The sequence below is a fragment of the Epinephelus lanceolatus genome, chromosome 12 (genome assembly GCF_041903045.1).
Source record: "Epinephelus lanceolatus isolate andai-2023 chromosome 12, ASM4190304v1, whole genome shotgun sequence".
In the NCBI taxonomy this organism is placed as follows: domain Eukaryota; kingdom Metazoa; phylum Chordata; class Actinopteri; order Perciformes; family Serranidae; genus Epinephelus; species Epinephelus lanceolatus.
The window spans coordinates 4,862,823-4,883,089 of NC_135745.1; the positions used below are offsets into that span (position 1 = coordinate 4,862,823).

Consider the following 20,267-nt stretch of genomic DNA (forward strand, 5'->3'; position numbering starts at 1 on the left):
TTGAGTTTACATTATTTCTAATTTGTTAATTTTGTTGTTGCAGGGTCTGATTGTTCTAAATTCTGTATATTTGATGAATATTAAGACTACTCTATCCTCATAATTTGATGTCATTCAGATGACTTTCTAGTAATAGTACTACATTACTTTTGTTCGGAGTAGGTTAAAAAAAACTGAATGTTTCCATTTTCATATTCTGTCACTATAGTTTTAATTGACATGACTTTGGTATGACACTTTAATGTCTGCCTGCCTAGCAGTAATAGGGGGGAAATGAAAGCACATGTTCAACTGTGTGTTGATTTGTTTATGATACGCTTCCAAGTTAAAAATAACATGCTGTACAGTGTACATGCACTATTTTTGAATAAAATAGGTATTTTTTACAATAAATTTTCTCTTTTTTTCCCCTTGTATAAATATCGTGATATATATCGTATTGTGGACTCTTTATCATGATAATATCATATCATGAGTTTCTGGTATCGTTACATCCCTATTCAACTACATAAGAGACTTGATGATCACTAAAAAAAGCCCTTCTGTGTGGAGTTTGCACGTTCTCCCCGTGTCAGCATGGGTTTACTCCAGGTACTCCGGCCTCCTCCCACGGTCCAAAGACATGCAGGTTGGGGATAGGTTAATTGGTGCCTCTAAATTGTCCGTAGGTGTGTATGTGAGTGTGAATGGTTGACTGTCTCTATATATCATCCCTGCGATAGTCTGGCAACCTGTCCTCTCACTCAGTGTCAGCTGGGATAATGCACATTACCCATAGACAACTATGATAAGTAGACAAAATGGTCTTGTTTGGTTGTCAACGATTTGATATTGTGTAAACAAAAATTTAAACTCATGTTTTAGTTTGAAATGTATTAGTTTCCAGATAAAAGGTTTTGGTTCAAAAACCTTTTATGAAATCAAATAACAGTAACAAATGTACTCATCCACTCACAGTCCTCTCAAATCCCTTATGAAATCAATTTAGGTTTTTAGGTGAGGTGAGTTGTGACTCAGCACTCTGTTGGACTTGACCTGCAAAAACATGCAGTCCACTCCTGCGTACAGTGGTGTTTGAGTGGTGTTACTTTCACTAACAAAAGACCTTTGTTATTCAACACATAATAGCCATGTTTAATTTTAACATTTTATGGATGGATGTTTGTCATTTCAACTGGTCTGTGAAAAAGAGAAAAGAGACATCAAAGATTCAGTCATGGATCTTTTTGCCTTACAGCAGAGTATCTCTGAGTATTTTTCTAACCTGGAACCACATCCAAAATGAAAACCATGTAGCTTTCTGTATTTTGGGAAGGTCAGATTGCACAATTATAAACTAAATGAGCCTGGCACATTCACTGTTGCACTAGATTTGAAGACTAATGATGACATAACAGCAATAAGAATAGTAAGTAGAAGTAATAGCATAATTTACAAAGCACACAAGGTGTTAAAACACGGAGAGTTAAAGTCGACCATAATGACATAAAACAAGTGGGAAAAGAAACATTTTAAGGGATAACTGTACACCCTCAAATTCTGCTGGAGGTCTCCCTGCCCGCGTTTACAACCAATTCAACAGAGAGCAATGACTTTAAGAGGCGTGACTTCGTGGCTACTTAATATGTAACGCTGGAGGTCAGGGGACAGAGAAAACTCACCACTTAGGGTTTTTTTTTTTTTTTAATTGAAAATAGAACAATTTACAACAATATATGGCAGTTGTTACATTCTTCATAATATGCTCTTACACAGACGGAGCTTAGGAAACAGAATAAAACAAAAAAGACATGAAAAAAAAATAAATTAAAATTGCTATGGGGCCTCTTCTAATAATCTAATGTTATTAATAGTGTACAGAAGACTTTTTGCTGTTTTCTTTTTCATGTGGAAAAAAAAGGGGTTGTGTTTTAATACATTTACATTTGTGAATAAAAAATTTCCCTAGAATAAATAAAGTGTTCAAAAGAATGTTAGTGTCTTTATCCTCTATTGTCATTCCAAATGTAATATCATTTCTTGAAAACTGGGGGAGAGATATAAGTTTTGGCTCTAGCCAATCATACATGTCACTCCAAAAAGTATTACTATAAACACAGAAAAAAAAAACAAGTGATCCGTGGTCTCTATGTCCTCATCACAGAATATGCAGTTATTGTGATCAATTTTAAATCTTTGTCTAATAAGTTCTCCTGAAGGGTATATATCATTAAATATTTTAAAGTGGAGTTCTTTTGCTTTTGGAGGTAAAGGTAATTTTAAGTAACTTGTGCGTAATTTCTTTAAAGTAGGCAGACAAAAACTTTGAGAAGTTGAGTTCCTACTGAACTGCATAGGATAGAGAACGTTTTTGAAGAGACCATGAATTACTTTGTTAGACAAAGTCTCAACTGAGAAATCCTGACTGTCAGTGATCAGTTTAGGGAGATGTGGAGGTATAGTTAGATGAGGTTGTGTATTTTTAACCATCCTCATAAAAGAAACAGGTAAACTTTTAGCAACCTTATTAAATTGTTGACAGTTACATTGGATATTAAATTTCATACAGAAATTCTCAAAAGATAAGATATCACCAGAATCATCTAACAAATGTATGACAGACCAAATATCTCTTTCCATCCAGTCACTGTCAAATAAGGACTTGTTTCGAAAGAGAATGAATCTACAATTCCAGATGGGGATATCATGCGGTGAGAAATTGTGTTTGTATAGAAGCTTCCAGTATAATAACATTTGTGAATGGAATGAGGATAATTTGACAGGTAATTTTTGAACAAAAAAGTCACAATGTAAAAGAAAATCAATACCACCAATCTTGTTGAAAATACCCCTAGGAACACAATACCAAAAACTGTTATTATTCAGTAAAAATAATCTTAACCATTTTGTTTTTAAAGTGCCATTTATACATTCAAAGTCAATGGCCTGCAGACCACCATTTTCATAATCTTTTACTATAGTTGCTTTCTTTAAATAATGAGATTTACGTTTCCAAATGTAGTCAAAGTTTAATTTGTTTATGTTTTTGTCGCTTTATTTGATATAGAAAGAGAATAAGACCACTTAGGGTAGACCAGTGGTTGGTTCTCAAACTTTTTCTGTCATTCCCCTTTTGACCGTATTTACAGAGTTTTCTCTGAAAGAACACGAGTGGCTTATTGACATGTCTTCGATGTAATCTTTCTTAGAGTTAGATAAGCTTCGTCATACTTTCTTCTTGACTTGATTTTTGGTAGATTACCTTTAGCTGGGCACTTTGTCTTGTTTTTCTCTGAAGCATCGCTTGTTTTTCTTTTAGGCCCTGTCAAGTATCTGTCTGTTCCGTACACCTATAGACTGTTTCCAGAACAGAAGTGCCAGAAATTTCTAGAAATGTTCACCATCCTGTCGCCGGAAAATGCAATTCATATAGAAATATCCAAAAGTCAAATGTTTTTGATACCAAATCACAGTGTTGGTGTTGGTATCTTAATGCTGTATTTTGGAGTGATTTTTGACCATTTTCATTAATGCTCAAGTGGTCAAAAGTTGGTAAAGTTATGCACCAAATCGCTATGAAAAATGGTATCAAAGCAAAAATTGTTGCAACAACTTATGAGACATGACTGAGTATTGGAATGTCCATCATATACTTCTATCATAATGTTCTAATCACCTGTGAACTCTGATAATTCAGTTTGGATAGGCAACAACCAAAATACAAGGTTCATAACATTTTTAAGACTAGAAAAACTTGACACACAGTGCTGAGCTGCATCTAAAATTGATCTTCATGTTCACAGATTTCAGATGATGTATACCAGTGCTTCCCAACTGGTGGGTTGCGGTCCAAAAGTGGGTCAGGAGTCCATTCTGAATGGACTGCAAATGACTCACAAACATGATTTATTTTAGAGTACAGTTAATTTCCAGCACAGGGCTTTCATTTTGAAGTGCCGTTTCCTGCTGTAGAGTGAGTGGTTAATGGAAAGCTGCTTGACAGGCAGCAAAGTAGCAGGGAACATGGCAAAAAGCAGTTACGATGCTGAATGTATTAAACTGTGTGGACCCTGAACTAATGACTAAGGAGAAATCTGGACCCCGTGGCTGGACCAGTTGGGAACCACTGATGTATACGTCTTGTATGTGGCATACACTGTTGACCTGCTATATCCTCCTAAAGATCCGCCCCCAAAAAAGTCAAAATGAGTCAGTGGTGGGTTTTCAAGGGTTAAACTTCAGAAAGCTTTTTCGTAGTGATTTTTTTTTTTCTTCCTTACAATCAATGTACTCCTTCAAATTAAACCAGCCAACCAGCTTATTTGAAGAACAATCAATGGCCCTAACATGTATAGATGAATAGATAACACATTAAAATAGGACTGTTGTGGAACTCAGTGTTAACTGTTACTCTATGCTTATCAGATAATTAATGATATTAACTGTAAATTAAGAAATCAAAGTGTATCAGTACGCTGTACCTTATCTATCATATTTACATTGTTTTCAACTAGCCTATCCACCTTATTTTTCACGGAAACACGGAGGCAAAACAGAACGCAGCCAGCTTCCGTTTTTTTGTGCGACACTTCCGGTCCAGCACTCTTGACCACTGTGTAAATGGGAATCGCCTTGTTGTTTACCTTGTTGAGTTTAGCTATATATATATATATATATATATATATATATATATATATATATATCTCACATTTTTCACGTCGCTATATCACCGTTTAGACTAATCTGATGTTTGTAAAGTCTATAAACACAATGATTGAACAAACGTTACTATTTCTGTGTGTGTAATTAATAACATTGTTATCGTAGATTAGCTGGGCTAATCGTTAGCTGTTAGCCGTTAGCAGTGTCTGTAATAACTCAATAAACGGTCCGTGGAAAAAAAAAATTTTGCCAGCGGATGTCTTAGTTACAACAAGATTGAGCTAACTGGAGTAGTTTCATGTCGTATCCGACAACGGGAGGCTTTTGACAGATGACGTCCTGATGTTAGCTTTGCTGCTGCTGCTGTTAGCTGTCCCAGTCAGCTGCAGCCACTGATGCTTTCTAGACATCGTGATTTCACAAAACTGAATAAATACCACACATTGCAACACAAAACTGCTTTGCTAGCTCAATCATGTTGTAACGGCTGGATGGTTGATGCGTACATGCTGATTCGGGTGCTATCAGAGCCGATCCGTGCATCACTATGGCTTAATAATCAACTCAGTCAATAAAAAAACAACCCGTCCTGTGTTAGGAGTGTATATCACTGACAGAAAGAAAGAAAGAAAGAAAGAAAAGGGAAAAAAAACATAGAAAAGCAGCGTACACCTCATATTTATTTCTCACAGTTGCGCACACGTTTGGCTGGCATGCAGAAGCACCAATCTGTGTGTCTGTGTGTTGAGGGTGCGAGCCGCAGCTTCAGCTGCTCAGGTAGAGAGGCTGTGTAGCCCGGTGTGTTTTTTCGCTGATTCGGTTCTGCAGGTTCTCTGCTGGTACACTGGAGACGTGGATCAAGCAGTTTGTCTCACTCGGGATAGATTGTGCTTTTTTGGTTCATAGTTTTTGATTGACATGCGATTTATTCGCATTTAAATTAAATTAAATTAAATTATTTTTACCGGCAATTACCGGATAACGGAAACGTGGGCACAGTTATCTATATAAAATACACAGACAAACTAACTAACTAACTGATTGACTAACATAAACAACTGAAAATTGAAAAAAATTAGCTTGCACCATTACACACAAAAACACGGAAGTTGATCACTATTTACTTCCGTGTTTGAAAATAAGGTGGATACACTACTGTGGCCCCATCAGGCCACCCCTATGAAACATTTGTGGGGGCACCACTAGTTATGACCACAGAGTTGTGCGTCTTTATTTAGCCTGGTCTTCTCACCACAAATACCACCCCTAAGGTGCTCTTGAGCAAAGCACTGAGGTCCCGACTGCTGTAGTGGAGCTCTTCAGTGACCACAAAGTGATTGAGTGGGCAGTTCCAGTGGGAATGTGGGCTCTCTCTGGAACACAACTTAGTGTTTCGTCATTTATCCAGCATGAGTAAATATTTAAAAGAAAACTTTTGTACTTAAGTAATGTATGTCATCTGATTTTTGTGTTCATTAACCACCTGGTACTTTACACAGTCAGCTTCCTTTACACAGTGGTACCTTGTAGCATGCATTACACAGCCAGCAGGGTGTGTGTGTGTGTGTGTGTGTGTGTGTGTGTCCAGTATGTATGTCCTGGCTATTCCTGCTATTGTTGCTAGGTGCGTGATGTCACAGTCTAACTCTAACCCCATTGGCTGTTTCTGTCACTCCTTTTTTTTGCCTGTTTCAGATAGTGTGCTGAGCTGAGGGGAGAACTGAAGCAAGCGTGGAGAGGCGGCAGGGCTTTCCTTTCCCACCATACTCTTCTTTTCCTTTTGCTGTGTGAGCACTCATCCACACCACTGCACTGAAACACTCTCATCTCTCTTTATCCACCTTCCTATTCTGTCACTGCACTTGTTCTCTCTCTATCCATCCAACTTTCAATCTATTTTGATGATCAGCAGACGTCTCAGTAAAACACCAGTGAAATCAGTTGTTCAGGTTGAAGAGCTGCAGACAGAGATCATCCTACTCTGGCAATGCAGTAGTATATTTGAGTACAGCGGTTCATCAGCCCCCCAGCCCAGAGTCTGGCTTAGTACCACAGGGTCCCACAGATGATGAGGAGGGCCAGGGGGTTCATCTCTTTCTAGACTTTCTCTTCTCCACCTTGTGTCTTCATGTTTTGGGGGTCCTCCGGTACCCCCGCCCTCTGTCGACCCCCCCGCACCCGCTGCCACCACGGCCGGCCACCCCAGTCGCCTTGTTGCCATGCCGACAGAGACTCTGGCTCCAGCCCTGCCAGATAGCAAGGCCGCTGGCCCTGCAACGGCCTTCGGCTCCGCCGTACCCCTCCGCATCCTCAATAAGGGCCCTGACTACTTCAGGAGACAGGTACTGTTACATTGCTCTGTGGAATTAGCTCTGTGTGTGTGTGTGTGTGTGTGTGTGTAGTCAATTATCTGTTAATATGGTTTCAGCACCAATTAATACGAGGGTAACAATCATCAGAATCCATACAGATATTTCAAGCACACTCACGTGCCCTTTAGGCAGGGGGTCTTTCATTGTGGAGGATGGACATCCTAACCCTCCCACAATTTAAAGACATGCAGGTAAGGCTAATTGCTGACTCTAAATTACCCGCAGGTGTGAAGATGTGAACGTGTCAGTCAGTCAATGCTTATCAGCAGTTACTGCTGATAAAAACTCAACATTTTTCAACTATCAACTTTTACATAACAAAACAGCAGGGAATTTTATGCCTCGCGTGATAGCTGAGGCTGGAGGGATTATGTTTTCGGGTTGGCTGGTCATCCATATTTCTGTCCATTCGTATGTCGTCTATACATCTGTCTGTACATCCATTCCATTCTTTTGAACGAAATATCTCAAGAACGCCCTGATGGAATTTCATCAAATTTGGCACAAAAGTCCACTTGACCTCAACAATGAACTGATTAGATTTTGGTGTACACAGATCAAAACTACTTTTCTGGCTACTATTCAGTGTCATATCTCAGGAACAGAAGAGGAGACATTTGGTCAGATACTAAATTGCTGACTCAGATCTTGGGTGTCCACATTGAAACTGCTGATTGTATAGATCTCCTGTGCTGCAGGCAAGAAGATTTGTGTGACAAACAGACTGGATCAGCTATATTGAGTTCCCATGTATAGATATGGTTGAGTGTTGTGATTATTAACATATTATCTTTGATCTGTGTCTCAGGTGGAACCTAACCCAAAGCGCCTCAGTGCCGTTGAAAGACTAGAAGCTGACAAGGCCAAGTATGTTAAAAGCCAGGAAGTTATCAACGCCAAGCAGGAGCCAATCAAACCACCTGTACTGGCTAAGCCTCCCGTCGGTCACACCCTCCTTTCCAAAAGAGGCTCTGGGATCGGTGGAGGAGGAAATGGAGGGGGGATACCTTTCAAAGCATCCAATAACAATGCCAAGTCAGACACATGTGCAACAAGCAGCAGCAGCAGCAAACGGGAGAATTTAAACCTGGAGATCCTTAAAAATCTGCTAAACTCTTCGTCCTCTTCAGGAGCAGGATCTGAAGGACTAGGAGGTGGCGCTAAGAGTGCTGTGTTGATGAGGTCATCAGGGGGAATGGCTAGGAGCTGGACACCATCAGGGTAAATTACTGCTTTAACCTTTGAGCAATGATTATTAGCTGATTTTTGTTCAAACACGTCTACTGCAAATGAGTCACCTTTACTGAAGCTTCCTGAAAGTTCTACTGATACTGAGCTCATGGAGATCCCCCTTTGATTTGAACAATAGCATAAAAGACACAATATTTGCTTAGTGTGTGTCAGATGCTTTGTCATGGTAACATGCATTTATTGATGTAAAACCTCTAGGTGATGAGCAACAGTTACCAACTTCTTCCAAATAATTCTTAGATTTTATATCCTGTAAGGATTTGAGCATGTGTGGTTTAGGGCTGAACGATATATCGTTATCGTATCTATACCGAGATATGAACATGCAAGATATTAATATCCCAAAAGGCAACGATATTGACGATATAATTTCCCCATGAGTTTCCCCAGCTTGACCTGCATGTACAGCTCAGCCAATCACAAACATCCTTTTTACGCTTGCCCTAAATGTACAGCTACGGCCAGCCAATCACAAACCTCATTTCCTGCTTGCCTTGGATCGACAACAAAGCCAGCCAATCACAAACATCCCCTTGAGCGAGGGAGACGTGCTGCTGCTAGCAACTTGCTAGTACACACAGCACATTTGCGACTAAAAATAGTTTTGTTCAAGCAAATGAAATCATTCAGCACGCTGTGTGAGTACAGATTTCAACCAGCAGCAGAAACGAAAGGCGAAACTTATGGCGGAATACGGCGGAGCGCTATGGCCGCCGCAAGATAACGTGGTTTACCGGCGTTTCGCCGTACGTGAAGAGCCTGGTGACGTGAGGCTACCGGCAACCGAGAAGCCCGGCTCCAGGTGAATAAGTTGGTGTCATGACTGCCCAGTAGTACTGGAACAGCCGAGCCATAGCGGCACACAGGTATGTGATGTGTCAGAGGAGAAACGAGCCGTTAACATTTCCACAAACCTCACCGCACTTTAGGGACTGTTCTTTACTTATGAAGGGACTGTTCTTTACTTGTCAGGGGAGGAGGGTGGCTGGTTGATTTTTATTTTATTTATTTATTTTATTTTGACCCCCCCCATGTTAATCACTGATTGATGCTGTTTTTGAAGTATGAATAAGTCAATAAGTAATTTATTCCATTGAAATATTGATGTATTATAGAAAAGTGATTTATCTTTTTATAAATGACAAAAGGCACATCTGCCTCATTTTGGCTGTGGTATCCTGATACTACTCAGAACCGTGATACTTTCACTGGTATCGTACCGTGGGTCCCAATTTTGGTACCGTGACAACACTACCGAGGACTGTATGAACAGTGCCTTGCATTAAAAGACACGGCAGGGACATCTGGGTCCTCCTGTGTCAAGCCCAAGCAAGGTCGGATTGCCGATGCATTCAGTAGCATAATGCCATACCAATCGACGTCCAGCAGGCACAAAGATATTACAAATGCTATAACGTACCATATTACTACACATGATTCCCGTGTATTCAGTCACTAAAGAGGGCTTCCAGAAAATGGTTCGGACTCATTTTTTTTTTTTTTTAATTTTTTATAAAGAATGCTTAGTTTTCACTGAACCCATAGTCATATCGTATCGGTATCGAGATATCTGGCATAAATATCGAGATATGAAATTTTCTCCATATCGTTCAGCCCTAGTGTGGTTTGTGGTTGGTAAGCTACTGTAGAGAACCAGCTGAACTATATTACATAGCCACAGTGTGGTGTACAGGAAAATCAGAGCCTAACTCCCAATGTGATATTATCACAATTAGTTTTGCCAGAAAAACTTTGAACTCATAAATTAAAATCGATTTTAAACCCAGACCTGTGAATAATAATACAATAATACATAGTAGAATAGCAATTAAAAGTAAACTCTAAAGATTTTTTTGAAATGTTAGTGCATGATATATTGTGATATAGTACATTTTGCGGAACTTTGATGAATTGTAAATTTGGGCAGCCTTGTGCACTTGCAGACTACCCAAACTATGTGTATTTCCTGACATTTTTTGAGCTTTATTGCCAGTTTAAGCCATTTTTTTTAAAAAAGTAATCACAGAGTAATCTAATGTAATACCATAAAATTGTGATTAAAAGCCAAGTCCCTTTTACTAGCCCAGTGTGGCTACACATTTTAACAAATAAAAGTAGTGCTGCACGATTAATCTAATCGCAATCGCGATGTCAGGCTGTGCGATTACATAACTGCATAAAAGACTGCGATTTGCGATTTAATGTAGGCTAAATAAATGTTAACGTGTGTGCCTGTGAACGTGACTGCCTCTCCTGTAGTGTATGGAGTTTGTTGACATCACGCCCACAAGCTATCCTGGTGCGTGCAGCCGGCGTGCAGCAGTGACCAACACAGACGCTGGAGAAGAGCATGAGCTCAACCAAAAACAGGCTGAGTTGGTGGCATAAAAAACGTCTGTTACATGGCGCTACTTTGGATTCAGATACGGCGACGTTGAACAGAAAGACGTGCTGTGTAAAAGTTTAAAAGTTAAAGTCGCCACGTCCCGCGGCAACACGACCAATCTATATCAGCACTTGAGACAGCACAGCACAGGGAAAAGTAGGAAGAGTGCATGCGAGAGAAAGCCGAGCCATGTAACGTTAAAGACAAAGACAACTGAAAGCCGCCAGAGCCTCATACAACAACATCCAAGCACAGTTAAGCAAACATTTGTAAGTGCCACAGGGATATCATGGACTCCATAACAAATGAAAAACTGAGCAATTTTGCTCGGGTTCGGCCCACTTGACATGCTGCTGTGTTGTGCTATGGCGTGCTGAAATTTGTCATTTACGTGACAACGCCTGAACGCAACATATGCTCGCTCCGCTGTGTGTACAGTTCCGTGCTGCGCTGCTGTGTGAGCAGCGTGTTTGACTGTGCTCAGTCTGTTGATGGTCATTGACACACACTGTCTGTTCATAACAATAACTATGTCAGGTCAGTGCCCCCCTGATATAATGTAGGGGAAACACTGAATCAAGCAAAAAGATTCATGATACCATTTATTTATTATATTTTATTGTAATTATATTGTAATCGCAAATCGCGATATTGTCCACCATATTCGCAATCGCACATTTTTATCAAATCATGCAGCACTAAATAAAAGCCTGTCTCGATCAGATGGTCTGGTTGCCAAGCAGTTCTTTTTTTTTTTCTTTTTTTTTTTTTTTTTTTCACAACAGTTCTTTGGATGTAAAATAGCAGGTTGTCAGCTACCTCGCATTATGTGTCCATTCTTCAATTACCCTGTTAATTATTTATGTTCCTTTTAGTTTCCTTTAGTAGTTAGTGTCCAGTGTCCTCAAATCAAAAGAATCAAAAGGGTTTTTCATAAAAATTTATTCAAGTTGTGAGTATTGTTAAAACAGGATAAAGCAGTGTTGTGTCAGTATGCTGTAATCCTCAAATGTCATACGTCTCTCCCCCTGATGTCTGTTGGAGTTAGATCAAATGAATGATTCATAACTGATGTATTATCTTAAGTCAAATTTTTATACAAGTAATATTAATACTAGATTAAATAAACAATGGGATTGTGTTTCCCATCTTTGCTGAGCAACAGTTTTGTGTTAGTTAGTATTTTAAGGTCTGTCCTGTATAGACACCTGTCCCAAATATAGGCCTTTTGATTTCAGTGATTTAAGCACATAATAGCCCGGGCTTTTAATTGAAGTTTTACGGTAAGTAACATTACTTTGATGGAGTAATTAAAATTATTTTTACATTACTATATTTTAACAGAGTAACTAATAATAATGTAATAATAATTAGAATTATTATCAACTAGTCCATACCAACTGAGTGCGCAGTTGCCCACGTACAGTTTCACATGGTGTGTGTTCGGGATACAGGTCATAGGAAATTGCAGATTAAATAGTCAACTGAACCCATTAAGAAGTGCAACGTATTCAGACAGAGTTTTTGTGAATTTGATAGTACGATTGCTGTATTGAAAGTACAGTAGTACCATTGCCAATAGTGGGATAGTTAGTGGGCTAAAACTGTACATTACCAGTTGAGGTAGCACACTGAGAGGCAGATAGTTCAAGTGTTTATATGTTGTATTGACTTATAAGTGTGGCACACTGGTAATTCACATGGGAAAGGTGTGGCTAGCCCTTGTTGCAGGGGTGGGGGTTGGAATCTGGCCTTCATTCTTTGCTGCATGTCTTCCTTGCTCTCTCTCTCCCATCCTTCCTGTCATGCTTCACTGTCCTGTCAAATATAGGCAAAAAATCGATATGGCGGTTAGGCCTAGATAAGAAATTAGCTCACTAGCGCCCCCATTTTGTTTGATCGGGTCAATGATGGAGGGGTCCCCTCAGATTATGTGTGGTCATATGCCTACAAAGTTGCGTGGTGATCGGTGAAACCCTTGAGATGTTATACACCTTTATGTGATGAGCCACGCGCTCCGCAATATTCATTGCCTCATAGAAGCTCAGTTTTAGTAAGTTTACCAACTTTTGCCAAGAGAGAACTTTAGATATTGGTCCCTAGATTATGTTCACAGAGTTTCATGCAGATCGGTCAAACTTCCTAGGAAGAGATCGATTTGAAGTGTTTTTCAAAAGATTCAAAATGGCGGAAAATCTGTATAACCGGAAGTTATGGGTTCTTGATGCAAATTTGTTCCTCATGAGGAGAGGCATCTCTGTGCAAAGTTTCATGTCTCTACAACATATGGGGCATGAGATATGCCCGTTCAAAGTTTGCAATTTCAGTCGGTTGCTGTAGCGCCCCCCTTTGGCCAATTGATGTAATTTTGCTTCATTTGCATCCTCCCATGACCCTCTACCACTGTGCCAAATTTCAAATGGATTGACCAAGTCAGTGAGGAGAAAAATGTGGAACAGACACACCCATAGAAACAACCACAGAGTTTTAGTCAATGTACAGTACAGGCCAAAAGTTTGGACACACCTTCTCATTCAATGCGTTTTCTTTATTTTCATGACTATTTACATTGTAGAGTCTCACTGAAGGCATCAAAACTATGAATGAACACATGTGGAGTTATGTACTTAACAAAAAAAGGTGAAATAACTGAAAACATGTTTTATATTCTAGTTTCTTCAAAATAGCCACGCTTTGCTCTGATTACTGCTTTGCACACTCTTGGCATTCTCTCGATGAGCTTCAAGAGGTAGTCACCTGAAATGGTTTCCACTTCACAGGTGTGCCTTATCAGGGTTAATTAGTGGAATTTCTTGCTTTATCAATGGGGTTGGGACCATCAGTTGTGTTGTGCAGAAGTCAGGTTAATACACAGCCGACATCCCTATTGGACAACTGTTAAAATTCATATGGCAAGAACCATTCAGCTAACTAAAGAAAAACGAGTGGCCATCATTATTTTAAGAAATGAAGGTCAGTCAGTCCGGAAAATTGCAAAAACTTTAAATGTGTCCCCAAGTGGAGTCGCAAAAACCATCAAGCGCTACAACGAAACTGGCACACATGAGGACCGACCCAGGAAAGGAAGACCAAGAGTCACCTCTGCTTCTGAGGATAAGTTCATCCGAGTCACCAGCCTCAGAAATCGCAAGTTAACAGCAGCTCAGATCAGAGACCAGATGAATGCCACACAGAGTTCTAGCAGCAGACCCATCTCTAGAACAACTGTTAAGAGGAGACTGCGTGAATCAGGCCTTCATGGTCAAATAGCTGCTAGGAAACCACTGCTAAGGAGAGGCAACAAGCAGAAGAGATTTGTTTGGGCCAAGAAACACAAGGAATGAACATTAGACCAGTGGAAATCTGTGCTTTGGTCTGATGAGTTCAAATTTGAGATCTTTGGTTCCAACCGCCGTGTCTTTGTGAGACGCAGAAAAGGTGAACGGATGGATTCCACATGCCTGGTTCCCACTGTGAAGCATGGAGGAGGAGGTGTGATGGTGTGGGGGTGTTTTGCTGGTGACACTGTTGGGGATTTATTCAAAATTGAAGGCACACTGAACCAGCATGGCTACCACAGCATCCTGCAGCGACATGCCATCCCATCCGGTTTGCGTTTAGTTGGACGATCATTTATTTTTCAACAGGACAATGACCCCAAACACACCTCCAGGCTGTGTAAGGGCTATTTGACCAAGAAGGAGAGTGATGGAGTGCTGCGGCAGATGACCTGGCCTCCACAGTCACCGGACCTGAACCCAATCGAGGTGGTTTGGGGTGAGCTGGACCGCAGAGTGAAGGCAAAGGGGCCAACAAGTGCTAAACACCTCTGGGAACTCCTTCAAGACTGTTGGAAAACCATTTCAGGTGACTACCTCTTGAAGCTCATCGAGAGAATGCCAAGAGTGTGCAAAGCAGTAATCAGAGCAAAGCGTGGCTATTTTGAAGAAACTAGAATATAAAACATGTTTTCAGTTATTTCACCTTTTTTTGTTAAGTACATAACTCCACATGTGTTCATTCATAGTTTTGATGCCTTCAGTGAGAATCTACAATGTAAATAGTCATGAAAATAAAGAAAACACATTGAATGAGAAGGTGTGTCCAAACTTTTGGCCTGTACTGTATAGTAAGATCAGATATATGGCAAGTGTCATTGTGGTTATACAATTAGTGCCATAGTTGCAGACGTTTAACACTATCAGTGACTACTGATGACGTATTAGGGTCTTGATGGGTTATCCCATTTTATAGGGGAAGATTTCAACCACCACCCCTTGTAACTCTGTTCCAAAGGGTAAAGGGACAGTCATAAACAAGGGGTAGGGGTTAATATAAGAAATGGGATTGGGCCTTGATTTTGTCTTTCTACCCAATTCTACAGCATTACATGTACTTATCTTTCTGTTTTCTCCTCCTAGGATGCCGTTGACCTACCGATCTACAATGACACTTAATGAGCAACCACCAGACTCAGCTCCTAGTCCGAGCACCTCACACTCCCTCAGATCCTTCTCCCATTCCCTGAAGGTCCCTCCCATCAACAGTGGAGGACGTCGCAGTCCACAACAGGGAGCAAACCTCAACCTAAGCAGACGAGGTGAAGGAGTTATAGATCGTTCTCGCTCCCCATTACCGCCTCTTCTCACCTCCCACTCCTCCTCTGACCTCCTGCGCCTGTGCAATGGCAAGCCACTTCGCACAGCCCGATCCAGCAGCTCCTCAGCTCCACCCCTCCCTCCAAAACCCAACCCTGCCTCGCTCCCTCCACCTGCACTTTCCTTGTCACTGCCTCCCCCTCGCCCAACTCCATCCCCTTCGCTCTGTGACAATACCACCCCTCAGTCCTTACCTTGTGATTTTGGAGACCCTTCCAATACTTCAACCGAAGCCAACGTGGAGCTTGAGCTTGGTTCATCTGTGGCCCGTCGCTCCTCGCTGCACAGATCTAAATCAGATCTGTCAGACCGGTATGCTCGGGCTGGTGCTGACGTGGAACGCTTTTTTAACTACTGCGGCCTCGACCCAGAGGAGTTGGAGGCAGTTGGTCCAGAGAACTTTGCGCGGGCCAACTCAGACATCGTCAGTCTGAACTTCCGATCAGCTTCTATGATCTCCTCCGACTGCGACCGATCGCGGAGATCCTCCAATGATGGGCTGTCAGACGGGGACGAGGACGAGGAGGAGGAGGCTGGGGAGCGTGTTCCATATGGCATCTCGGCTGTAGAGCGAAATGCAAGAGTCATTAAGTGGCTGTACAGCATCAAACAGGCAAGAGAGACGCAAAAAGTCTCACATGTTTAAGACGATCCTCTCAGTAGATTGGATGTACTGTAAACTACAGACAAACTGCCCCATGTTTCAGAATTCATAGATGGACCAGAATTCACACAGGTGTAGAGACTGGGATCTTGGGGCTGAACAAAAAAAAAAAGTCAAAATGTTTAGATGGATGAATGACTAGCTGGAAGAGAAAGCAAGACAGGTCTAACAAACTTGGTAAAAAAAAACACAGACAGCATTTTGTTTAGAAATTAATGAAGACATGAGGAGAATGACCCTAAATCACTTAGATTTAGAACAAAGTGAACACTAAGTACAGAAAGAAATAAACTTGGACAGTCACATGAACAAAATGTTCAGGCTGGAGAGACAAACAAACATGGGACATGTCTGAAAACTGACTAGTTTAACTGTTTCTCAATGGACACTGTATAATCCGACTGTCAATTTGCTTGAGCATCAAGAGCGAAATGCACTGCAACTGTCCAAGGACCCATAAAGTGACGACCTCCATACAAAGGGTAATAGGCCTTTCTCACAGAGAACATTTTGGCTTGATTAATCAAAGCATTGTAAATGGGATTATCTTCCTACATAGTTTGCTAACTACCTAGCGTTCTATCTGTTTAATCCACACTGACTCTGACCTTTGTTCTGCCATCTCTGTCCTTGGTGGTGCCCACAAGGAGGGAAATGGGGGCATGGCCACCTTGGTATAATTGCTGGCCCCCCAATCAGCCCTGCCTGGCAAAACTAAATATTGTGTTTATTGGGGTATTTATTTTATAAGCTAGCACAATGATTCTTGTGAAACTAGACAACCAAAGTTATCCACTGGTACCAACCATGTCAGCATAGCTTGTCAGGAAGGGATAAAAATTATGCTACAAAGTTAGGGCCTGTGTCGACATAGCTTTTTTTTTGCCTAGAGAAGAGCAGTGCACCCAGCACGCTTTTTTGTGCCCCGGCTCTCAGCGCTTCTCGTTGAAAATCTCTGAACTTTTCAGAAAGGCACTGGTGTCATCACTGCCACTCCTCTAGCCCCTGAATGATATGTCAGTCAAAAACTGTAATGACAGAAAGGTCCATTTGTGGGAGCAGATCAGCCAGACACTGAATGTTGCTGCTGAGTGTTGTGCTTTTATCCCCATACCTGTTGTAAGCTTGTTATTAACTGTGTGTTTAACCCTCTATTAATGTAGCATTTCTTTAGCTACCTAGCTAACGTTAATGTCAAGATATTGTTGTCATAGAAACATACCCACGTGTAGCATGTTTGTGTAGCGCTCTGCCTCCGCTTTTCTGCTGAAGAAAAATGCTATGTGGGCACACACCTTTAGGCTAAATTTTGGTGAGGGAACAACTGACATGGCCATTTTCAGAGAGGTCTTTTGGACTCTCACCTCAAGATATAAAAATGAAAATGGGTGCTATGGGTTCCCACGAGTCTATACCTAAATATGAGAGGGCTTGTTCTCAGTAAATGTTTTGTTCCTTACAATCAATGCACTCCTTTAAATTAAAGTTGTATATTTGTCTTTCTAAAAGTGCAACATTTAAAGAACAGTGAATGGCCTAACATGTATAGATACATAACACATTAAAATTACTGTGGGACTCTGCTTTTCTGTCCACAAAAGCAGATGTCCTGGCAGCAGCTCCTGAAGAGCTGAGAGGAAACCAGCTATGCAAACTGCCTTCACCAGGCAGACTCGCAGTGAAAATTTACTTACATCACACTTGGTCTTGGAGTTAGTGTGGATTTATACATGTGGCAAACTGAATGTCTGTATGTTCTCTGCAATGTAGGAGTAACAGAAGCTTCTAAAAACACTAACTATGTGGATTGATCAGCTTAACACTTTGATCAGTGTTGGGGCTGTTACTGTCAACAAATCAGGCTCAAATGATTAAGAATAATCTGAGTTTTCATGATTTTGTTTATATGCAGTGCCTCCACTTCCTCACTGAGTGACAAACTAACAGGTGACCTCAGATGAGTTGTGGTAATGCTACTGTAAGGCAGTCAGCAAAGAGCTTTTATCCACAGTTTTCACATCTATGGAGTCAAATCCAACATTCTTAACATTACTTATCAGAAGGTTTGGTGTCATGATTATTTGTTCAGCATAGTTCACTAGTTACCTCCATTTCGCATTAGGAAGGAAAACAACAATAGTTTAGTTTACTGATGGATCAGAGTGACAGTTCAGAGTGCAGTTAATGAATGCTGGAGTAAAAGTCACAGCCTGTTGTAGTGATAGACTGCAAATTTTGAATTAATTACAGGTCAGTACATTTTAACAATGCTTGAAAAAGTGACAACCCTAACCAACTTCAGCAATTGGTACCAGAGCTTCTTTGTAAACTGAAACTTGTTGCTCCTGGTTGGTCAGGAGCACCATTAACATTATTAGCTCCATCTGTGCTTTTCCTGCAATAACAAGTCAAATGTCCACTCTGAGAAAGGCCTGTGTCACAGTGTTGATGTCTCTGTTTAAACAAGTTTCGAAAAAGGTCCTGACATCTTTGCAAAACAGATACTGAACTCTATCTGTCAAAAATTAGAACTCACTTTGGAAAGTCAGTGATGCTGGTATACTGTGTGACAATAATTAATCAGCTCAGTTAACTTGAGAGTCCTGAAACACAAATGCTTGTAAGCTAGCTCTGACTAAGCTATAGCTCTTGTTAAGCTGGATATCGTGATTGCTATAAATGAAGGCCTGGGCATGTGCGATGACTGAGTGACAAAGGAAACAGAGGACACTGACACTGAGGGATTTGGACGGATACATACACAATATAAAATATAGTCTCTTACGCATACTTATCCATACACCATCATATCATTATACTGATAAATTAACACATTTGTCTTTAACATATTCATGTCAACTGACAAAACATTTCATTGGAGAGTTTTAGTGTCCTGTGACTGGATATGGTTATTCCACACTAACGAGAATCATGCCATTTATAACTAAAAGAATGAACATGTGTTTTTTGGTATGAAAAAAGTTAGATTTGGCCTAAGGTATAATAGATCACTAGTGGCACTATCTTAGGGCTGGCACACATGCCGCGTCTTTTACAGCCTAGAAAATGCAAGGTTGGGTGCTGGGTACTACTGTTGTCCCTACTCTGTGCCAACTTTCAAGGCTGCAGTGATAGGGTGCACCTGAATTTAAGCTACCATAACCAGCACCTAATCGTAGCCTACTTGCTAGAAATTGTGAGTTCGGAGCTGATCTTTTTCCAGATCTTGTATTTTAAGTGTGTATTAGACCTAATATATCCGTTTGACAGATGGAATGTTCTGGGTAGCCCTGCACTAAAATGATCGACTTCTTTTATATATTTACTACAGATTGATATTTACGGAAGAAAGAAAAGATATCTGCCAGCTGTGATTTGATGTTCCTCGTTATGAAATGGAGTGCCCATTGCTGCATTCCAAAAGCTGAACTTTGTTTATCTCAGGGCGCAACCATTGCATCCCAAAAAATAGTTGTTTGGGAACACTTGCACACCACAACAGTCATGCTCTTGCTTTTGAGCGCGCCTTCTGTGTGACTTTATTGACAACAATGGATTTTAGGGTGCAAAACTATGGCATATGTGCAGGCCCTTTGAGTGCCTTTACCCAACTTTTGGTTCAGTTTCAATGAACTGTGGTGCGTTTGCTCATTTACCTTGGTATGTTCAGGCTTGTGTGCACGTTATCATTCAAACTTGGACAAACTGCAGACCAAAGAAGTGTACCAAGACTGCTTAGGGGGTTTGGTAAGCTTCCAACAAAACTCAAACCAGACTAACAACAGGGTTTTGTGATAGCTGATATGTGTTTTTTTAGCATGGATTCAAAAGATAAACTACTCTTACATTTCTACATCCAATTTTAGATTTAAAAAACAAAAACAAAAAACAAGGAGCACATTAATGTATCCAAGGTCCTATGTTTCCCAGTTCAGTATTCTGTTAACACAAGCTCCTCCTGTTGTGTTCATGCCACTTTCGTGTCACTGTCTATCCCTGAAACAGCTTTGGTTTACCTTGCATATCAATACATAAGACATATCAGAGAAAGAGCTGTAAATAGATTCAAATGTTAAATTATAACCAACAAGTAATTTTGCATGTGCAGGTTTCAGAGCCCCTTTCCAGGTTTTCTTTTCCTATCCCTAACCCATTTGAAAATGGGGATTTAATCTGGCCTTAAAGCTTTTTTCTGACCCTTACTTAATTGGTTAGTTGTTATTTTTTCAATTAATTTATTCTTACAATAGTTTTTAATTTCTTGGGCCACAATTAATTTTGGAAGACATGTGCCA

At 40.5% G+C, this 20,267-nt stretch overlaps 1 protein-coding gene across 2 annotated transcripts in view; it reads left to right on the forward strand.

Moving 5' to 3' along the window:
* fam110b (family with sequence similarity 110 member B) overlaps nucleotides 1-19,328 on the forward strand; it is a 79,899-nt gene extending 60,571 nt beyond the window's left edge. Inside the window, exons 3-5 of one of the 2 annotated variants that reach the window (XM_033650618.2) lie at nucleotides 6,337-6,983; nucleotides 7,822-8,234; nucleotides 15,072-19,328. In XM_033650618.2, coding sequence (XP_033506509.1) covers nucleotides 6,861-6,983; nucleotides 7,822-8,234; nucleotides 15,072-15,954 — 1,419 coding nt within the window. In that variant the 5' untranslated portion in view covers nucleotides 6,337-6,860 and the 3' untranslated portion in view covers nucleotides 15,955-19,328. The remainder of the gene's footprint in view (nucleotides 1-6,336; nucleotides 6,984-7,821; nucleotides 8,235-15,071) is intronic. The other variant, XM_033650620.2, reaches the window with a different exon arrangement.
* The last annotated feature ends 939 nt before the right edge of the window (nucleotides 19,329-20,267 follow it).